At 38.7% G+C, this 15,119-nt stretch overlaps 1 protein-coding gene across 7 annotated transcripts in view; it reads left to right on the top strand.

Moving 5' to 3' along the window:
* NFAT5 (nuclear factor of activated T cells 5) overlaps positions 1-15,119 on the top strand; it is a 120,456-nt gene that overhangs the window by 83,393 nt on the left and 21,944 nt on the right. For all 7 annotated transcript variants that reach the window (XM_047793807.1, XM_047793809.1, XM_047793810.1 and 4 more), the window contains 2 exons: positions 11,493-11,627; positions 11,753-11,805. In XM_047793807.1, the coding sequence (XP_047649763.1) occupies positions 11,493-11,627; positions 11,753-11,805 (188 nt within the window). The remainder of the gene's footprint in view (positions 1-11,492; positions 11,628-11,752; positions 11,806-15,119) is intronic.

Below are 15,119 nucleotides of genomic sequence, written 5' to 3'. Positions count from 1 at the left end.
ATTCATCTCAGCAGTGATTATATCTGTACTTTATCTTAGCAAACACCCTACTTTTATTTTATTTTTAAACTTTATTTTATTTTTTCTTTAGGGCCACACTTGCCACACATGGAAATTCCCAGGCCAGGGGTCAAATCAGAGCTGAAGCTGCTGGCCTATACCACGGCCTCATCAGATGTGAGCCACTTCTGTGACCTACACCACAGTTCTCAGCAACACTGAATCCTTAACCCACTGAGTGAGGCCAGGGGTCAAACCTACATCCTCATGGATACTAGTCAGGCTCGTAACCTGCTGAGCCATAATGGAAACTCCCAAACAGCCTAATTTTAAAAAGAAAGTGATAAACATTCTGATCTGAAGAAAAGCTCGGATTTCTCTATTTTTCATTATTATGAAAATTTTATTTTAATACTAGTATTTCCTCTGGATGATGTTCAATTATAACTATGCTGCTTTTAAAGTTTGTAGATTCCGGAGTTCCCGTCGTGGCGCAGTGGTTAACGAATCCGACTAGGAACCATGAGGTTTCGGGTTCAGTCCCTGCCCTTGCTCAGTGGGTTAACGATCCGGCGTTGCCGTGAGCTGTGGTGTAGTTTGCAGACGCGGCTCGGATCCCGCGTTGCTGTGGCTTTGGCGTAGGCTGGCGGCTACAGCTCTGATTAGACCCCTAGCCTGGGAACCTCCATATGCCGCGAGAGCGGCCCAAGAAATAGCAAAAAAAAAGACAAAAAATAAAATAAAATAAAGTTTGTAGATTCCATGTCCATTCTTTTGTGTTCAGATAGGGACAGAAGAAATAATCTGTTGATGGTTTTAAAACTTTTCTAATTTGGGTGCTATTTTACTATAATCCGCAGTATGTCTCAACTTGAATATTGTTAGGATGTAGCTTCAGTTTTAATGGGGCATGATGTAGTTCTTTTATGTGATATCATACTTTGAACATGACCATAGCCACATTCTGAAGGCCAGATCCAGGATATGCTAGATAATTCAGATCATACTGCCTTAGTAGGAGCTGAGGAATAGTTGCCAACTTTGTTTCTTTTTTTCATTTCATTTCTTTATTTCCTATTTAATTAAAGTACTGTTGAAGTATGAATATATCCAGCTAAAGATAGATAATACAAAAGAAATAGGAAACATGGTTTTCTGAAACTTTTCATCTGTAATTATTATTTGTTAATTATCACCATTAATGGTAATATATGTTCACATTGCAAAAAAGTATTATCTCCTTGGGATGCTGTGTCTGGGATAGATATGATAGTCATAAGAAGCAGCCGCATACCCATGGAATGCATATATAGCTAATAATAAAAATTACGGGATTCCCATTGTGTTGGCAGCAGAAACAAATCCAACTAGTATTCATGAGGACATAGGTTCGATCCCTGGCCTCGCTCAGTGGGTTAAGGATCCAGGGTTGCCGTGAACTTCATTTTAGCTGCATAGATGCAGCTCAGATTCCAAGCTGCTGTGGCTGTGGTATAGGCTGGCAACTGCAGCTCCAATTTGACTCCTAGCCTGGGAACTTCCATATGCAACTAGTGAGGCCCTAAAAAGCAAAAAAAAACCCCACAAAAAACAAAAAACCAAAAAAAAACAAAAACAATGTTTTGAACTCTGACTTTATGCTGGGAATTTTATTAACCACTTTATAAGCATTGTATCATTAACCCTCACCATCACCTTTTGTGGCTTCTAGTCTACAGCTGATGAAATGAAAACTTAAAGAGATTAAATAACTTCCTTAAGGTCACACAACTAATAAATACTAAGACCAGGATTAAAAGCCTCTTCTTTTAGCCACTGTGCTATATTGCCACAATCACTTAAAATTGCCGTGCTCAAACAATGTTGAATGATTCATTTCATCCACGCCATAGCCTCTGGATTATGAGGACTATGGTTATAGTACAAAATTATATTAGAAAACTGTTTCCTCTACCAATGGGATTTATGTTGCATAATTTAGACTTTTTATGAATTTAGGGAGATCTCAATTTATATTAGGAGATTTTACTTGAATACCTATCTTGTACCTTCCATTTACTTTTGCATTTATTTATTTTGAATGCATAGTATATATATTTTATCCCTTTAATTGACCATTTGGCACTTACCTTGCCATCTTCTTGGAGAAACTGAATTAAATATGGGCAGTACTTTCTTTTAAAGACAGAGGTACCTTTGCAGTAATAGTTCCGTCTTTTAGAAGAGAAAGTGGTAAAATAGTCATTAGTTTGCTGTTACGTTTGCATGATAGTGTTCACATTTGATTTTACTGTTACTGTTTTTGTAGAATTTCATGCAGACTGATTTTTTTCTTAAAACATATAGTATAACTAGCTTAAAATACTTCTGTATTTCTGTGACTGTTAAATAGATCTAATCGTTTAGGCAGGAGTGTGTAGATCATTCCTCCTAATGGGTTAATGATTTTTTTTTAATCTGTCATTCTTTTTAATGAATGTCATCATTCTTGGTTCAAAATATAATTCCACTTAATCTTCATGGGTTTTTATTAAATATACCATGCAGAAGTCTATACGTTGGTCAGACAGTCTTGCTTTTATTGGTTAACTGTCAACAAAATGAAATATTTAAAAATTTTTATTACATTTTAATTTTTGCTTAAATATTAGACTAGACAAATAAGGAAAAGGCATTAACTTTAATACTACTTTCAGAATAATACTTTATATTATACTCTGTGGTTCATAAAGTTGAGGTTTTAGGAAGTTAATATTCCTTTTGTAATTGAAGTTAGATACCTAGGAGTTAGGGAAATTGAGATGAAACTTTACTACTGATAAAACTGTTAGAAAAAGGACTAGTTTCTTCAGTCTAAATAGGAAATGTGTATCCACTGTCAATGCAGCCCTTTATAATTGCAAGTCTTTTACCAACCAGCAGAAAACGGTCTAAAACGTATGCTTTGCGTAGGTAGGTAGATGTAGAAGGGGGAGGGAAGAAGACTGGGTTAATCCTGCCCAAGTCCTGCTTTTGACTCCTCAATAATTAAGTCATTCTTTTTTAGTGATTATTACACTAATGGAGTTTCCCACTAATAATTACGCTACATTATTCTGTTTGATCCTGGTAACAATTCAGTGTTGTTAATAGAATAGAAGTGATTTTGTTTCACTTTTTATATAACAAGACAGGGAAGAAATCTTATTTGTTCAAGATTGGCAGGATATGGCAGTTGAAGGAGACATCTGATTTTATTCGTCCACTGTTTTGAGCTGGTATCTATTATAGGATATAGGAAGGGTTTTATTTTGATCAACTGTAACATAATAGTAGATACAGCTTTTAAGTTGTATAGCTTATAATTTATCATTTAGATTATTGGCATATAGGCATTTAATTGGTTATTTTATTTATTTATTTTTTGTCTTTCTGCCTTTCCTAGGGCTGCTCCTGTGGCATATGGAGGTTCCCAGGCTAGGGATCTAATTGGAGCTGCAACCGCTGGCCTATGCCAGAGCCACAGCAATGCCAGACCCGAGCTGCGTCTGCAACGTACACCACAGCTCACAGCAATGCTGGATCCTTAAACCACTGAGCAAGGGCAGGGATCGAACCCGCAGCGTTATGGTTCCTAGTCGGATTCGTTAACCACTGAGCCATGATGGGAACTCCTAATTGGTTATTTTAAATTTACATATAATCAGGGTCATGCTTTTTGCCCCATAGAAGACAGTTGTTTTTTTCTTTTCTAATAGCTTACATTATAAAGATGTAATTTGTATACCATATAATTCAGCCTTTTAAAATGTGCAACTGAATGGTTTTTATTTTATTCACAAAATTGTACAATCATCACCATTATCTAATTTTTGGTCTTTTTTTTTTGGCTTTTTAGGGCCGCACCTGCTGCGTATGGAAGTTACCAGGCTTGGGGTCAAACAGGAGCTGTAGTTGCCAGCCTGTGCCATAGCCACAGCAATGAGGGATTTGCACTACGTCGGTGACCTACACTACACATCAGCTCACAGCAACACTGGATCCTTAACCCACTGTGACCCACTGTGCGAGGCCAGGGATCAAACCCGCATCCTCATGGATACTAGTTAGATTCGTTACTGCCGAGCCACAACAGAAACTCCTAATTTTGGGTCATTTTTAATCACCACCTCAAAAAGAAACCCTATAGGAGTTCCCATAAATTAAGTCATACATTTTGTGGCCTTTTTGTCTGGCTTTCACTTTAGCATAGTTTTTTTAAGGTCCATTGATATTGTAGCATATATCAATATTTCATTCCTTTTTATTCCCCAGTGACATTCCATTGTTTGAATATACCATATTTTGTTTATCCATTCATCCAGTGATGGACATTTCAGTTGTCTCCATCTTTAGGCTGTTATGAACAATGTTGCTATGAACCTTTGTGTACAAGTTTTTGTGTGGGCGTATGTTTTAGAATTATCTTGGATATATGCCTTGAAGTGGAGTTGTTGAATCATGTGGTAGACAGTTTCTTGCTTAACATTTCTCTTAAATCTATCTTATGACTCATAGAAAATAGTTAAAAAATTTTTTTTCAATGTACTTCCACTCCCTGTTGTAATATCGGTGTTCTGAAAATATTGACGGATATTGAATTCTTTGTTTTAGTTTTATCATCATTTTGTCTCTGTTCCTTAGTGATTTTATTTGACATATATATATATATATATATATATATATATACACACACACACACATATATACACACATTTTTTTTTTTCCGACCGCACCTACAGCATTTAGAAGTTCCTGGGCCAGGGATTGAACCTGTACCACGAAAGTGACCCAGGTTGCTACAGAGACAACACTGGATCCTTAAACTGCTACATCATAGAGGAACTCCTCTTCGACTCATTTTTAAAAACAAACTGTGATACACTGCTTAAAATTTTCCATATTCAGGCAAATTTTGGGAGACAGTAAATTTGTTCAGATGAGCTTTTTAAAAAAAAAAAACAGTTGTGTTTATTGAGGCTATAATTTAGTTCATAGAAACAGTGCTATATTCTAAGAAAATAATGCCTTATTGCCATTCTGTCAGTCATATATACAATGTAAATAGCCTGGGGGAAAAATAGGCAAGTAAACTTCCTATTATATTATAAAGTACTATAGAGGCTGTAGTACATACTTGAATAGGATACAGTGGAAACATAGAAAAGAACATCTAATCCAGAGTGTTTAGAAATGGTAAAAACATGTACTGTACCCTGAAGGACAAATAGAAGTAAGCCAGACAGAAGGGAGTGTACAGGGAGGTCATTCTGGGCAGAGGAAACTGTATAAATATACTGCATGGAAAGATATGTTTCTTATAGGGAAATTAAAGAGTTTGATATGATTGGAACAAAATGATACCAATGAAGAAGTGGTAAGATTTGAGGCTAATAGAACTAGGCAAGATCTTTCATAAAGAGAGTTACAAGTTCAGCTGAAGAATTTGAATTTTCTCCTTTTTTTTTGTCTTTTTGTCTTTTTGTCTTTTTGCCTTTCTTGGGCCACTCCCGAGGCATATGGAGGTTCCCAGGCTAGGGGTTGAATCGGAGCTGTAGCCATTGGCCTACGCCAGAGCCACAGCAGCATGGGATCCAAGCCGTGTCTGTGACCTACACCACAGCCCATGGCAACGCCGGATCCTTAACCCACTGAGCAAGGCCAGGGGTCGAACCCACAACCTCATGGTTCCTAGTCGAATTCGTTAACCACTGAGCCACTATGGGAACTCCAGATTTTCTCCTGTCTTCTTTAGGGAGCCTGAGGCTTGAATTTAGGCCCTGAAGTGGTGGGTGGGAAGGGAGAGGAAAAGTAAATATTGTAAATAATACACCTTGAAACAGAAGACCCACAAAATCTTTTTATTAAAAAAAAATCAAAAATAAGAATGTTGCATTATGGGCTTCTGGTTTGTGTTTATTTCCATGAATATAACCTTTTTTTGCCAGGTTTGAGGAGTTGGGGTAGAATGAAAGGTGAAAAGGAAATATGTTAGAAAAAAGGTTTAGAATGGGAATGGGAGGTAGAAGGAAACAGGAAGATGAGAGGGAGGTAGAAAAGGAAAAGCTGCCAAAAGGTGCTAGAGGTGAAAGAGAAGAGAGGAAACAGATACTTGATTTTCCATCTAGAGCTGGTCAGTGGAAAGAAGGCCTAATGCCAGAATTCATTTTATGCATTGTGACCTTAGAAAAACAGTCCTGCTTTTTTACTTGTTGGTTTAACAGTGATCATTGGATCTGTTATCTTTTTGTCTGTTTTTAAGGAGATAGAAAAATCATCCTCTTACATTTTTTAAAAAGTTTATTGAAATATATAGTTGGTTTACTTTTTTAATATCTACTCTTCTATAGTAATTTTTTAATATGGTAAAATTAATTATAGCATTCTTCAATTTAATGTATATTATATTTTATCATATTAATGGTTATTGTGTTAAATCTTACTGAATTAACTTTTCTTCACAGACATTAAAAAGCCTCACTAATTATGTTGACAGATTAAAGTATTTGTTTTGTTATTTTTCAGTATTCAGATATTCATTAATTGTTTTTCAGCTTTATTTTTGAGGCTGCTATTTGAACAGCATCTAATTGCACATTACTTTCATAACACCAGAAAGGTGGCTGCTTTATTTGTTATAATTTTTTAAAACAACATGATCATTTTCAAGAATCTGCTTACTAATTAAAGGTAAAAATAAAGCAGTTGGAGTTTTCACTGTGGTGCAGCAGGTTAAGAATGTTGGTGTTGTCTCTGTAATGATGCATTGGATCCCCACCTGACACAGTGTGTTAAGGATCTGGCATTGCCACAGCTGTGGCATAGGTTGATCCCTGGCCTGAGAACTTCCATGTGCTGCAGGTGCAGCCAAAAAAGAAAAAAGAAAAAGAAAGGTAATGCATATATAATCCTCATTTAAGTTCTGCTTAGTATGGAGTCTCTCCTATTAGGTAACCATTAAACTTTTTAACAGAAAAGACCTTTTAAGGTCAAAGGTTAAGTTATCTTGAACAATAACAGACTAGTTCTTTGCGTAATGTAAGTACAAATATACCTTCAGATAAAGATAAACATACCTTCAGAGGAGTATCATTTGGCCATCTTATGCTTTTAACACATAAAAGGAAAAAATGAAATAGAAAAAAAGTTTTGATGATCATGAGTGAAGTAGTATTTAAAAGTGGGAGGAAAAGGTAATGGACTTTCCATTCATTTTGTTAATATATCCATATAATTTTGTACCTCTTATTGTTTTCTAATCATGATGATATTTATCCGGAGTTCTCTTGTGGTATATTGAGTTAAAGATCTTTGGTTGTCACTGCAGCAGCTTGGTTGGCTGGGGTCACTGCTGTGGCACGAATTTGATTCCTGGCCTGGGAACTTCCATATTCTATGGGCTGGCCAAAAAAAAAAAAAAAAATTATCACATTTTCTTGAATGTTTTTTAAAAATGAGTATCTAGTTCTAGTATTACTCCAAAAAATTAATAAATTAGTTACATTAAATCTTTATTTTAAAAGGGTTTGTAATTTGTTGCATCTTGCCACACCTAGGGACTAGGTCCTGTATGAAGAACAGCCCTTCATCCTGGGACAGGGACCACAACCTGAAAAGCAGCCACCCTCCCTTCCCCCCATGCATTGCACATTTGTGGTGAACCTGGTGCTAAACCATTCGTAAAAGACCTGCTTATGGGTTGGGGTTTTCTTTTCTTTTCTTTTTTTTGTTTTTATGGCCACACTTGCCGCACATGGAAGTTCCCATGCTAGGGGTTGAAACAGAGCTGCAGCTGCCAGCCACAGCAACAGTCACAGCAAGGAGGGATCAGGATCCATGCCCTGCCTGTGACTTACACCGCAGCTCACAGCAACGTCAGATCCTTAACCCACTGAGCAAGGCCAGGGGTTGAACCCATAACCTCATGGATACTAGTCAAGTTCTTTACTACTGAGCCACAATGGGAACTCCCTCCTTTACTTTCTTTTTTTCTTTTTTCTTTTTTTTTTTTTTTAGTATTTATTTTATTTTATTTTTTTGTCTTTTTGTCTTTTCTAGTGCTGCACCTGTGGCATATGGAGGTTCCCAGGCTAGGGGTGGAATCAGAGCTACAGCTGCCAACATACTACGCCATAGCCACAGCAACTCGGGATCCGAGCCATGTCTATGACCTACACCACAGCTCAAGGCAACACCAGATCCTTAACCTACTGAGCAAGGCCAAAGATCGAACCCTCAACCTCATGATCCTAGTCAGATTCATTAACCACTGATCCACGATGGGAACTTCCCATTTCTTTCTTTTCTTAAATTGCCGCACTCATGGCATATGGCAATTCCCAGGCCAGGGATTGAATCTGAGCCAGTTAAGACCTGTGTCACAGCTGTGGCAATGCCAGCTTCTTTAAGCCACTGTGCCAGACCAGGGATCAAACCTGTTCCTCCACAGCAACTCAAGCCACTGCAATTAAGAAATCCACTGAGCCTAGGGCAGGAACTCCTAAGTAGGAGCTTAATATAGAGCAGAGCAGCTTTGATCTGTTGACAGTTAGCCCTGGATACATGGTTTGTTTTTTATTAAAAATAAATAGGAGATCCCTCTGTGGTGTAACAGGATTGTCTCTGCAGCACCAGGACACTGGTTCGATCCCTGGCCTGGCACAGTGAGTTAAAGGATCCAGCTTGGATCTGATCCCTGGGCTGTGAACTCCATATTCTGTGGGGCAGCCAAAAATGGAGGGGGAAAAGATAAATAAAAAATTAAAATTAAAAAAATAGGAGTTCCCATCCATCGTGGCTTAGTGTGTTAAGAACCCAATATAGTCTCCATGAGGATGCAGGTTTGATCCCTGGCCTTGCTCAGTGGGTTAAGTATCTTGCATTGCCACAAGCTGCAGCATAGGTTGCAGATGCTGCTCTCATCCTTAGTTGTTGTTGCTGTGGCGTAGGCTGGCAGCTGCAGCTCCCATTCAACCCCTAGCCCAGAAACTTGCATATGCTGCAGCTGTGGCCGTTGAAACGAAAAAAGGGGAGTTACAGAATTATCAGTGTATGACAAATAAATGTTTCTGCTCTGTTCCTACACTAATCCTGTGGGTTCTAGACACTGTGTGTGTGTGTGTTTATACAAAATGACAATTTCTTTTAAATTCTCAGACATTGCTGCAAATATTATTTTCCATTTAAATATCTACTTAGGATAAGATACTTGTTTGTATCACTAAGTGAGGCTAAATGATGCTGCAATAACAAACAACCCAAAAAATCTAAGAGATATACATAATAGAGTGTTACTTCTTCCTCATTTTATGATAATATTGGCTACAGTTTGGAAGCAGCTCCATTTTTTTCCACTCTGATATCTAGTCTGAAGGAGCTGCCCTTTTCTGGGATATTGCCATTTTTGTAACAGAAGAAAAAGGAGATGGTGGAACCATGCAGGGTTCTTAAAACTTTTGCTTGGAAGTGGCATGTTAGTTCAGTTCACATTTCATTGTAAGAACATGTCACATAGCCAGTCCTTATATGAGTGGAGCAAAAATGATGTTTAGTGGAGCAAGAGCCTTCCCACAAGGAAGGGCTGACCTAGGGAAAGAGGGGCAGTAAATATTTTGACAAGAATAACTTCCCATATTACATTCTTGTAAAGATAAGATTAACCATAAAATATATAGGTATCTAAGGGGGAGAAAAAACTTTTCTTAAAGTTTAGTAGAATATCTCATTAATTTAGAAGTTAATGAGTTTACAGCCATATTTAAGTTTACCTTTCAAGTATGTATGTTAGGGTGTACTGAAATAACAAATAGCAGGAGTTCCCATTTTGGCTCAGCAGGTTATGAACCCAACTAGTAACCATGAGGATGTGGGTTCGATCCCTGGCCTCACTCCATGGACTAAAGATCCAACATTGCTATGAGCTATGGTGTAGGTCACAGACACTGCTCAGATCCTGCATTGCTGTGGCGTGGGCCTGCAGCTGCAGCTCTGATTTGACCTCTAGCCCGCATATGCAGCACTAAAAGAAAAAAAATATATATATATAGTAATCTTTTTCAAAGTGCTTGATCTTAAGGGGAGCAGTCTTTTGACCACCTAAAAGGTATTTATTTGTATTAACCAGTATCCCAGGGAGTGTTCCGGTGGAAAACTAGTCCTTAGGTGTCAATATGGAAGAATGTTTCTGGAGTCAAATGTATTGGAGAAACTATACATGACATGAGGAAGTTGGTAGGCCAGTTATGATTTATTACATCTGGGTCCTCCTCAGTACTTGTCAACCTCTTTGTTAATTTTAGTAGTGGTTAGTTAGTCTTATTAACTGAAAAACAAGTGCATTTTATTTTTAACCTTAGAATGTCCTAATTCATGGAGATCTTCTGGTAGAAAGATTACTCTGAATTGGATTCAGTCTGTTTTCAGGTGATCTTTTGATTTGGGGGCCCTGAGTCTTGAGTCCAGACTCTTTAAAAAGTACTCAATACATCTAGAGGCTCACATTGCCTCAGAAGTCTTGTAATGGGAGTTCCCGTTGTGGCTCAATGGTTAATGAATCCGACTAGGAACCATGAGGTTGAGTGTTCATTCCCTGGCCTTGCTCAGTGGGCTAAGGATCTGGCGTTGCCGTGAGCTGTGGTGTGGGTTGCAGATGCGGCTCGAATCCCACGTTGCTGTGGCTGTGGCGTAGGCCAATGGCTACAGCCCAATTAGACCCCTAGCCTGGGAACCTCCATATGCCGTGGGAGCGGCTCAAGAAAAAGGCAGAAAAAGACCAAAAAAAAAAAAAAAAGTCTTGTAGTGGCATATCATAGCTGCATGTTTAAGATTAGGATTATGAGACAGGCTTGTTAAACACAGTTGAATTTTTTAAAAAAATATTAAGACAGAAACATGACCAGCTTCATATTTTACACTTTTTTGTTTGTTCACATAATGAGAAAACAAAGATGTCATGTAATAAATTAAAACATCATCTTAGACATTAATCCATTCCTATAAAATCTTACAAGAGTTAGTAAAAATTAATGTGGACTTTGCTGGGTTTTTTTCTTTGCTTTCTGTTAAGGTAAAATTTAAGTTACAGAATAGGAAAGTCAAATTTAGGGGTCAGGGATTTCCTGTCGTGGTACAGTGGAAACGAATCCAACTAGGAATCATGAGGTTTCGGGTTCGATCCCTGGCCTTGCTCAGTGGGTTAAGGATCTGGCATTGCCGCGAGCTGTGGGGTAGGTCACAGACACGGCTCAGATCCCACGTTGCTGTGGCTCTGGCGTAGACCAGCAGCTATAGCTCCACTAAGACCCCTGGCCTGGGAATCTCCATATGCCATGCCCTGGGTGCATCTAAAAAGACAAAAAAAAAAAAAAGAATTTAGAGGTCAACAAGAATGACCTGGATAACTGGGTAATTGAGAGTTGATTTTAGATTTTAAAAAATGTAATTTTTTTTAATGAAATGCTTATGTATACTTACAGCTCAGCCAGCAGGAGTGCCAGAGATCTTAAAGAAGAGCTTACATAGCTGTTCAGTGAAAGGAGAGGAAGAAGTATTTTTAATTGGCAAGAACTTTCTGAAAGGAACTAAAGTTATTTTCCAGGAAAATGTTTCTGGTGAGTAGGCATAATACTGCTTTAGAAATTGTTGCATGTTTCACTTTGTTATAAAGTTATAATTATAGCTACAAAGTAGAAAATGTTTCAAAAATTTTGTAAGTCACTGTTTTTGTTTTAATCAGATGAAAACTCTTGGAAGTCAGAAGCTGAAATCGACATGGAATTATTTCATCAGGTATAATTTAAACTTTTTATAGTTTATTCTCTGAGAAATTGAGTTTTGTTCTAAAATCTTCCTGAATCAACAGATTAAATTTCTTTTTTATATGGAATTTATGTAATTCATTTTAAGTTTCTTTCTTGAATTTCTTTAACTGAAATAGATTTATTACACTGATGCTAGAAATGACAGTTATCTATTTGGAAAAGTTGAGAGCATTAGTAAATTACCATTGTTAATAAATGAAACATTTCTTTCATAATATTTATGTGCTCTGAGGATTTGGATTATCTTAACCTACTATTTAATTAAAAGAAACTTTCTTATTGAGTACCTGCTGTGTGGCAGGTGTCTTTTATGTGTTAGTTACTTTTGTGTGTTCAGAAGCACTATTTGTTACACTTTTATTAAAGAGTCTGTATTTGTAGACCTTGCTATGTATTGTTTTTCAAATGGTACAGAAAAAGAACTTGAAAGTAAGAATAAAGAACTGACTTAAGAATTACTTTGGGGAGTTCCCGTTGTGGCGCAGTGGTTAACGAATCCGACTAGGAACCATGAGGTTGCGGGTTCGGTCCCTGCGCTTGCTCAGTGGGTTGACGATCCGGCATTGCCGTGAGCTGTGATGTGGATCGCAGACACAGCTCGGATCCTGCATTGCTGTGGCTCTGGTGTAGGCTGATGGCTACAGCTCCGATTCGACCCCTAGCCTGGGAACCTCCATATGCTGAGGGAGCGGCCCTAGAAATGGTAAAAAGACAGGAAAAAAAAGAGGGAATTACTTTGGGAGTTCCAATTGTGACAGTGGAAACCTATCCATAGTTTCCATAGCAGAAGTCGTAGTATCCATGAGGATGCAGGTTCAATCCCTGGCCTCACTCAATGGGACAGGGATCTGGCTTTGCTGTGAGCAGTGGTGTAGGTCGCAGATGCGGCTTGGATCCTGCGTTGCTGTGTCTGGCTGTGGTGGTAGGCCAGCAGCTGTAGCTCCAATTTGATCCCTATCCAGGGAACCTCTATATGCCGCAGATGCGGCCCTAAAAAGCAAAAAAAAAAAAAAAAAAGATTTTGTCTTTAGAGCAGATGGGGCCAAACTCATGAAATGTGAAACTAGCAAAGAGAAGAACAAACTCATGAGTAAATCAGAAGGCATATGCAGGAGATTAGTATGTAGAGGTACAGCTCAGAAAGAGCAAAGAAGCAGGAACAAACCAATATGTAAAATTCACAAAGCCTAAAATTTTGCATAAAATGCTGATGAGAATAGAAAAAGGACATGAAAACGAGCAGAGAGATGGAAGAGGCAAAAACTGGAAAATCTATAGCCAGTTTAATCAAAAAATGTTCATGGAGTTCCCATCGTGGCTCAATGGAAACAAATCCAACTAGGAACCATGAGGTTGTGGGTTTGATCCCTGGCTTGCTTAGTGGGTTAAGGATCTGGTATTGCCATGAGCTGTGCTGTAGGTCACAGACTCGGCTCGGATCTCATGTTGCTGTGACTATGCTATAGCTCCAATTCCACCCTTAGCCTGGGAACGTCTGTATGCCATAAATGCAGCCCTAAAAAAAAAAAAGAAAAGAAAATGTTCGTAATTTGTATTTTAAAATTTTTAAAAAATTATTTTGTGCTTCAAAAATATTTAATAAAAAATTTAAACATTATATATCCAGTATATTGCCAAACTCAAAGCTGAGGGTATAGTGCTCCCTAAGATTGTCCTCACTTCAGACACCAGCCACAAGTTCAGGGGTCTCCTGGCCATTCTCACTTTTGAACTTGGCTTTAAATCCAGGGATTCTGGAGTTCCCGTCATGGCCCAGTGGTTAACGAATCTGACTAGCAGCCATAAGGACACAGGTTCGATCCCTGGCCTTGCTCAGAGGGTTAAGGATCTGGTGTTGCCTTGAGCTGTGGTGTAGGTTACAGACATGGCTCAGATCCTGCATTGCTGTGTCTGTGGCGTAGGCCAGCAGCTGTAGGTCTGATTGGACCCCTACCCTGGGAACCTTCATATGGCACAGGTGTAGCCCTAAAAAGCAAAAAAAAAAAAAAAAAATGAAGTGTTCCCATGACCCCCTGAGATTTGCTAGAACAACTCACAGAACTTAGGAAAGCATTATAAAATTTCAGTTTTATTATAGCCAAAGGACACAAATCAGAACCAGCCAAAGGGACAGACACATAGAGTAAGGTCTGGGAGGGTTCTGAAGGTGATGCTTCCTCTTCCTCAGGGATGCCTTAGCCTCTCAGCACATTGATGTATGACATTACACAGAGTATTGGCAATTAGGATGCTCCTCCAAGCTGTTGGTATTCTGAGTTTTTATTTGGGATGGATCACATACTGCCCATGCAGCTAACCTTTAGTCTCTGGTTCCACCAGAGGCTGGAATTGTTATGACGTGTTTCAAATCCCCCTTCATAAATCACATCGTTAGAGTTTTCAGTGGTCAAAGCCCCTAAACAGACAAAGTTACTAATATCAGACAGGACACTTTAGGGGCCTAGAGATCACTTCCTGGTGGCTAAGGGAAAAGACTAGACCTCACTTTGAGTTAAATTAGTTCTCCACTACATAGTATCATGTAAAGTGGAGTTTCCTGTATACCTAGACAAATGCTGTGTAAGAAGTTTTCCTCTAGCCTTATGCTACTACATGCTGGCAGAAAGACGTAGTGGTGCAGCAGGTCAAGTATCCAGTGTTGTCACTGCTGCAGCTTGGGTCCCAGCTGTGGCACAGGTTCAGCCCCTGGCCCCAGAACTTCTGCATGCTGCCTGGGCACTGCCCCCCCCCCCGCCCCAAAAAAGAGGTAGTGGAACTCAGCAGTCATTCCTTTGTCACATTTACCATTAGATAATCTCTGCTACAGTAGCCTTTTTTTTTTTTTTTTGCTTTTTAGGGCCACACCTGCAGCATGTGGAGGTTCCCAGGCTAGGGGTTGAATTAGAATTGTAGCTACCAGCCCACACCACAGCCACAGCAACTCTGGATCCTTAACCCACTGAACGAGGCCAGGGTTTGAACCCATATCCTCATGGTTACTCGTCAGATTCATTACTGCTGAGCTGCAACAGGAACTCCCTACACTAGTCTTAACTGAAGTTCTAGTACCTGCTTTGTCACTAACAACCTCTGTTACCTATGTAAGACAAGTCACTCTTGTGTCCCAGTTTTCTAATCTATAAATCAAACTTTTATAGATTATTTAAGGCTCCTTCTAACTCCGACATTTATGATTTCTTGTATAACTTGTTGATCAGACTATTCCCATTCCCTGAGAACAAAGAGTGGCTTATATTAGATGACTCTTAGAGGTTTGAGGCC

The sequence above is a fragment of the Phacochoerus africanus genome, chromosome 8, assembly GCF_016906955.1.
Source record: "Phacochoerus africanus isolate WHEZ1 chromosome 8, ROS_Pafr_v1, whole genome shotgun sequence".
NCBI classification, from domain to species: Eukaryota; Metazoa; Chordata; class Mammalia; order Artiodactyla; family Suidae; genus Phacochoerus; species Phacochoerus africanus.
The sequence above is the reverse complement of the archived record's forward strand: the minus strand, read 5'-3'. Positions and strand labels throughout refer to the sequence as shown.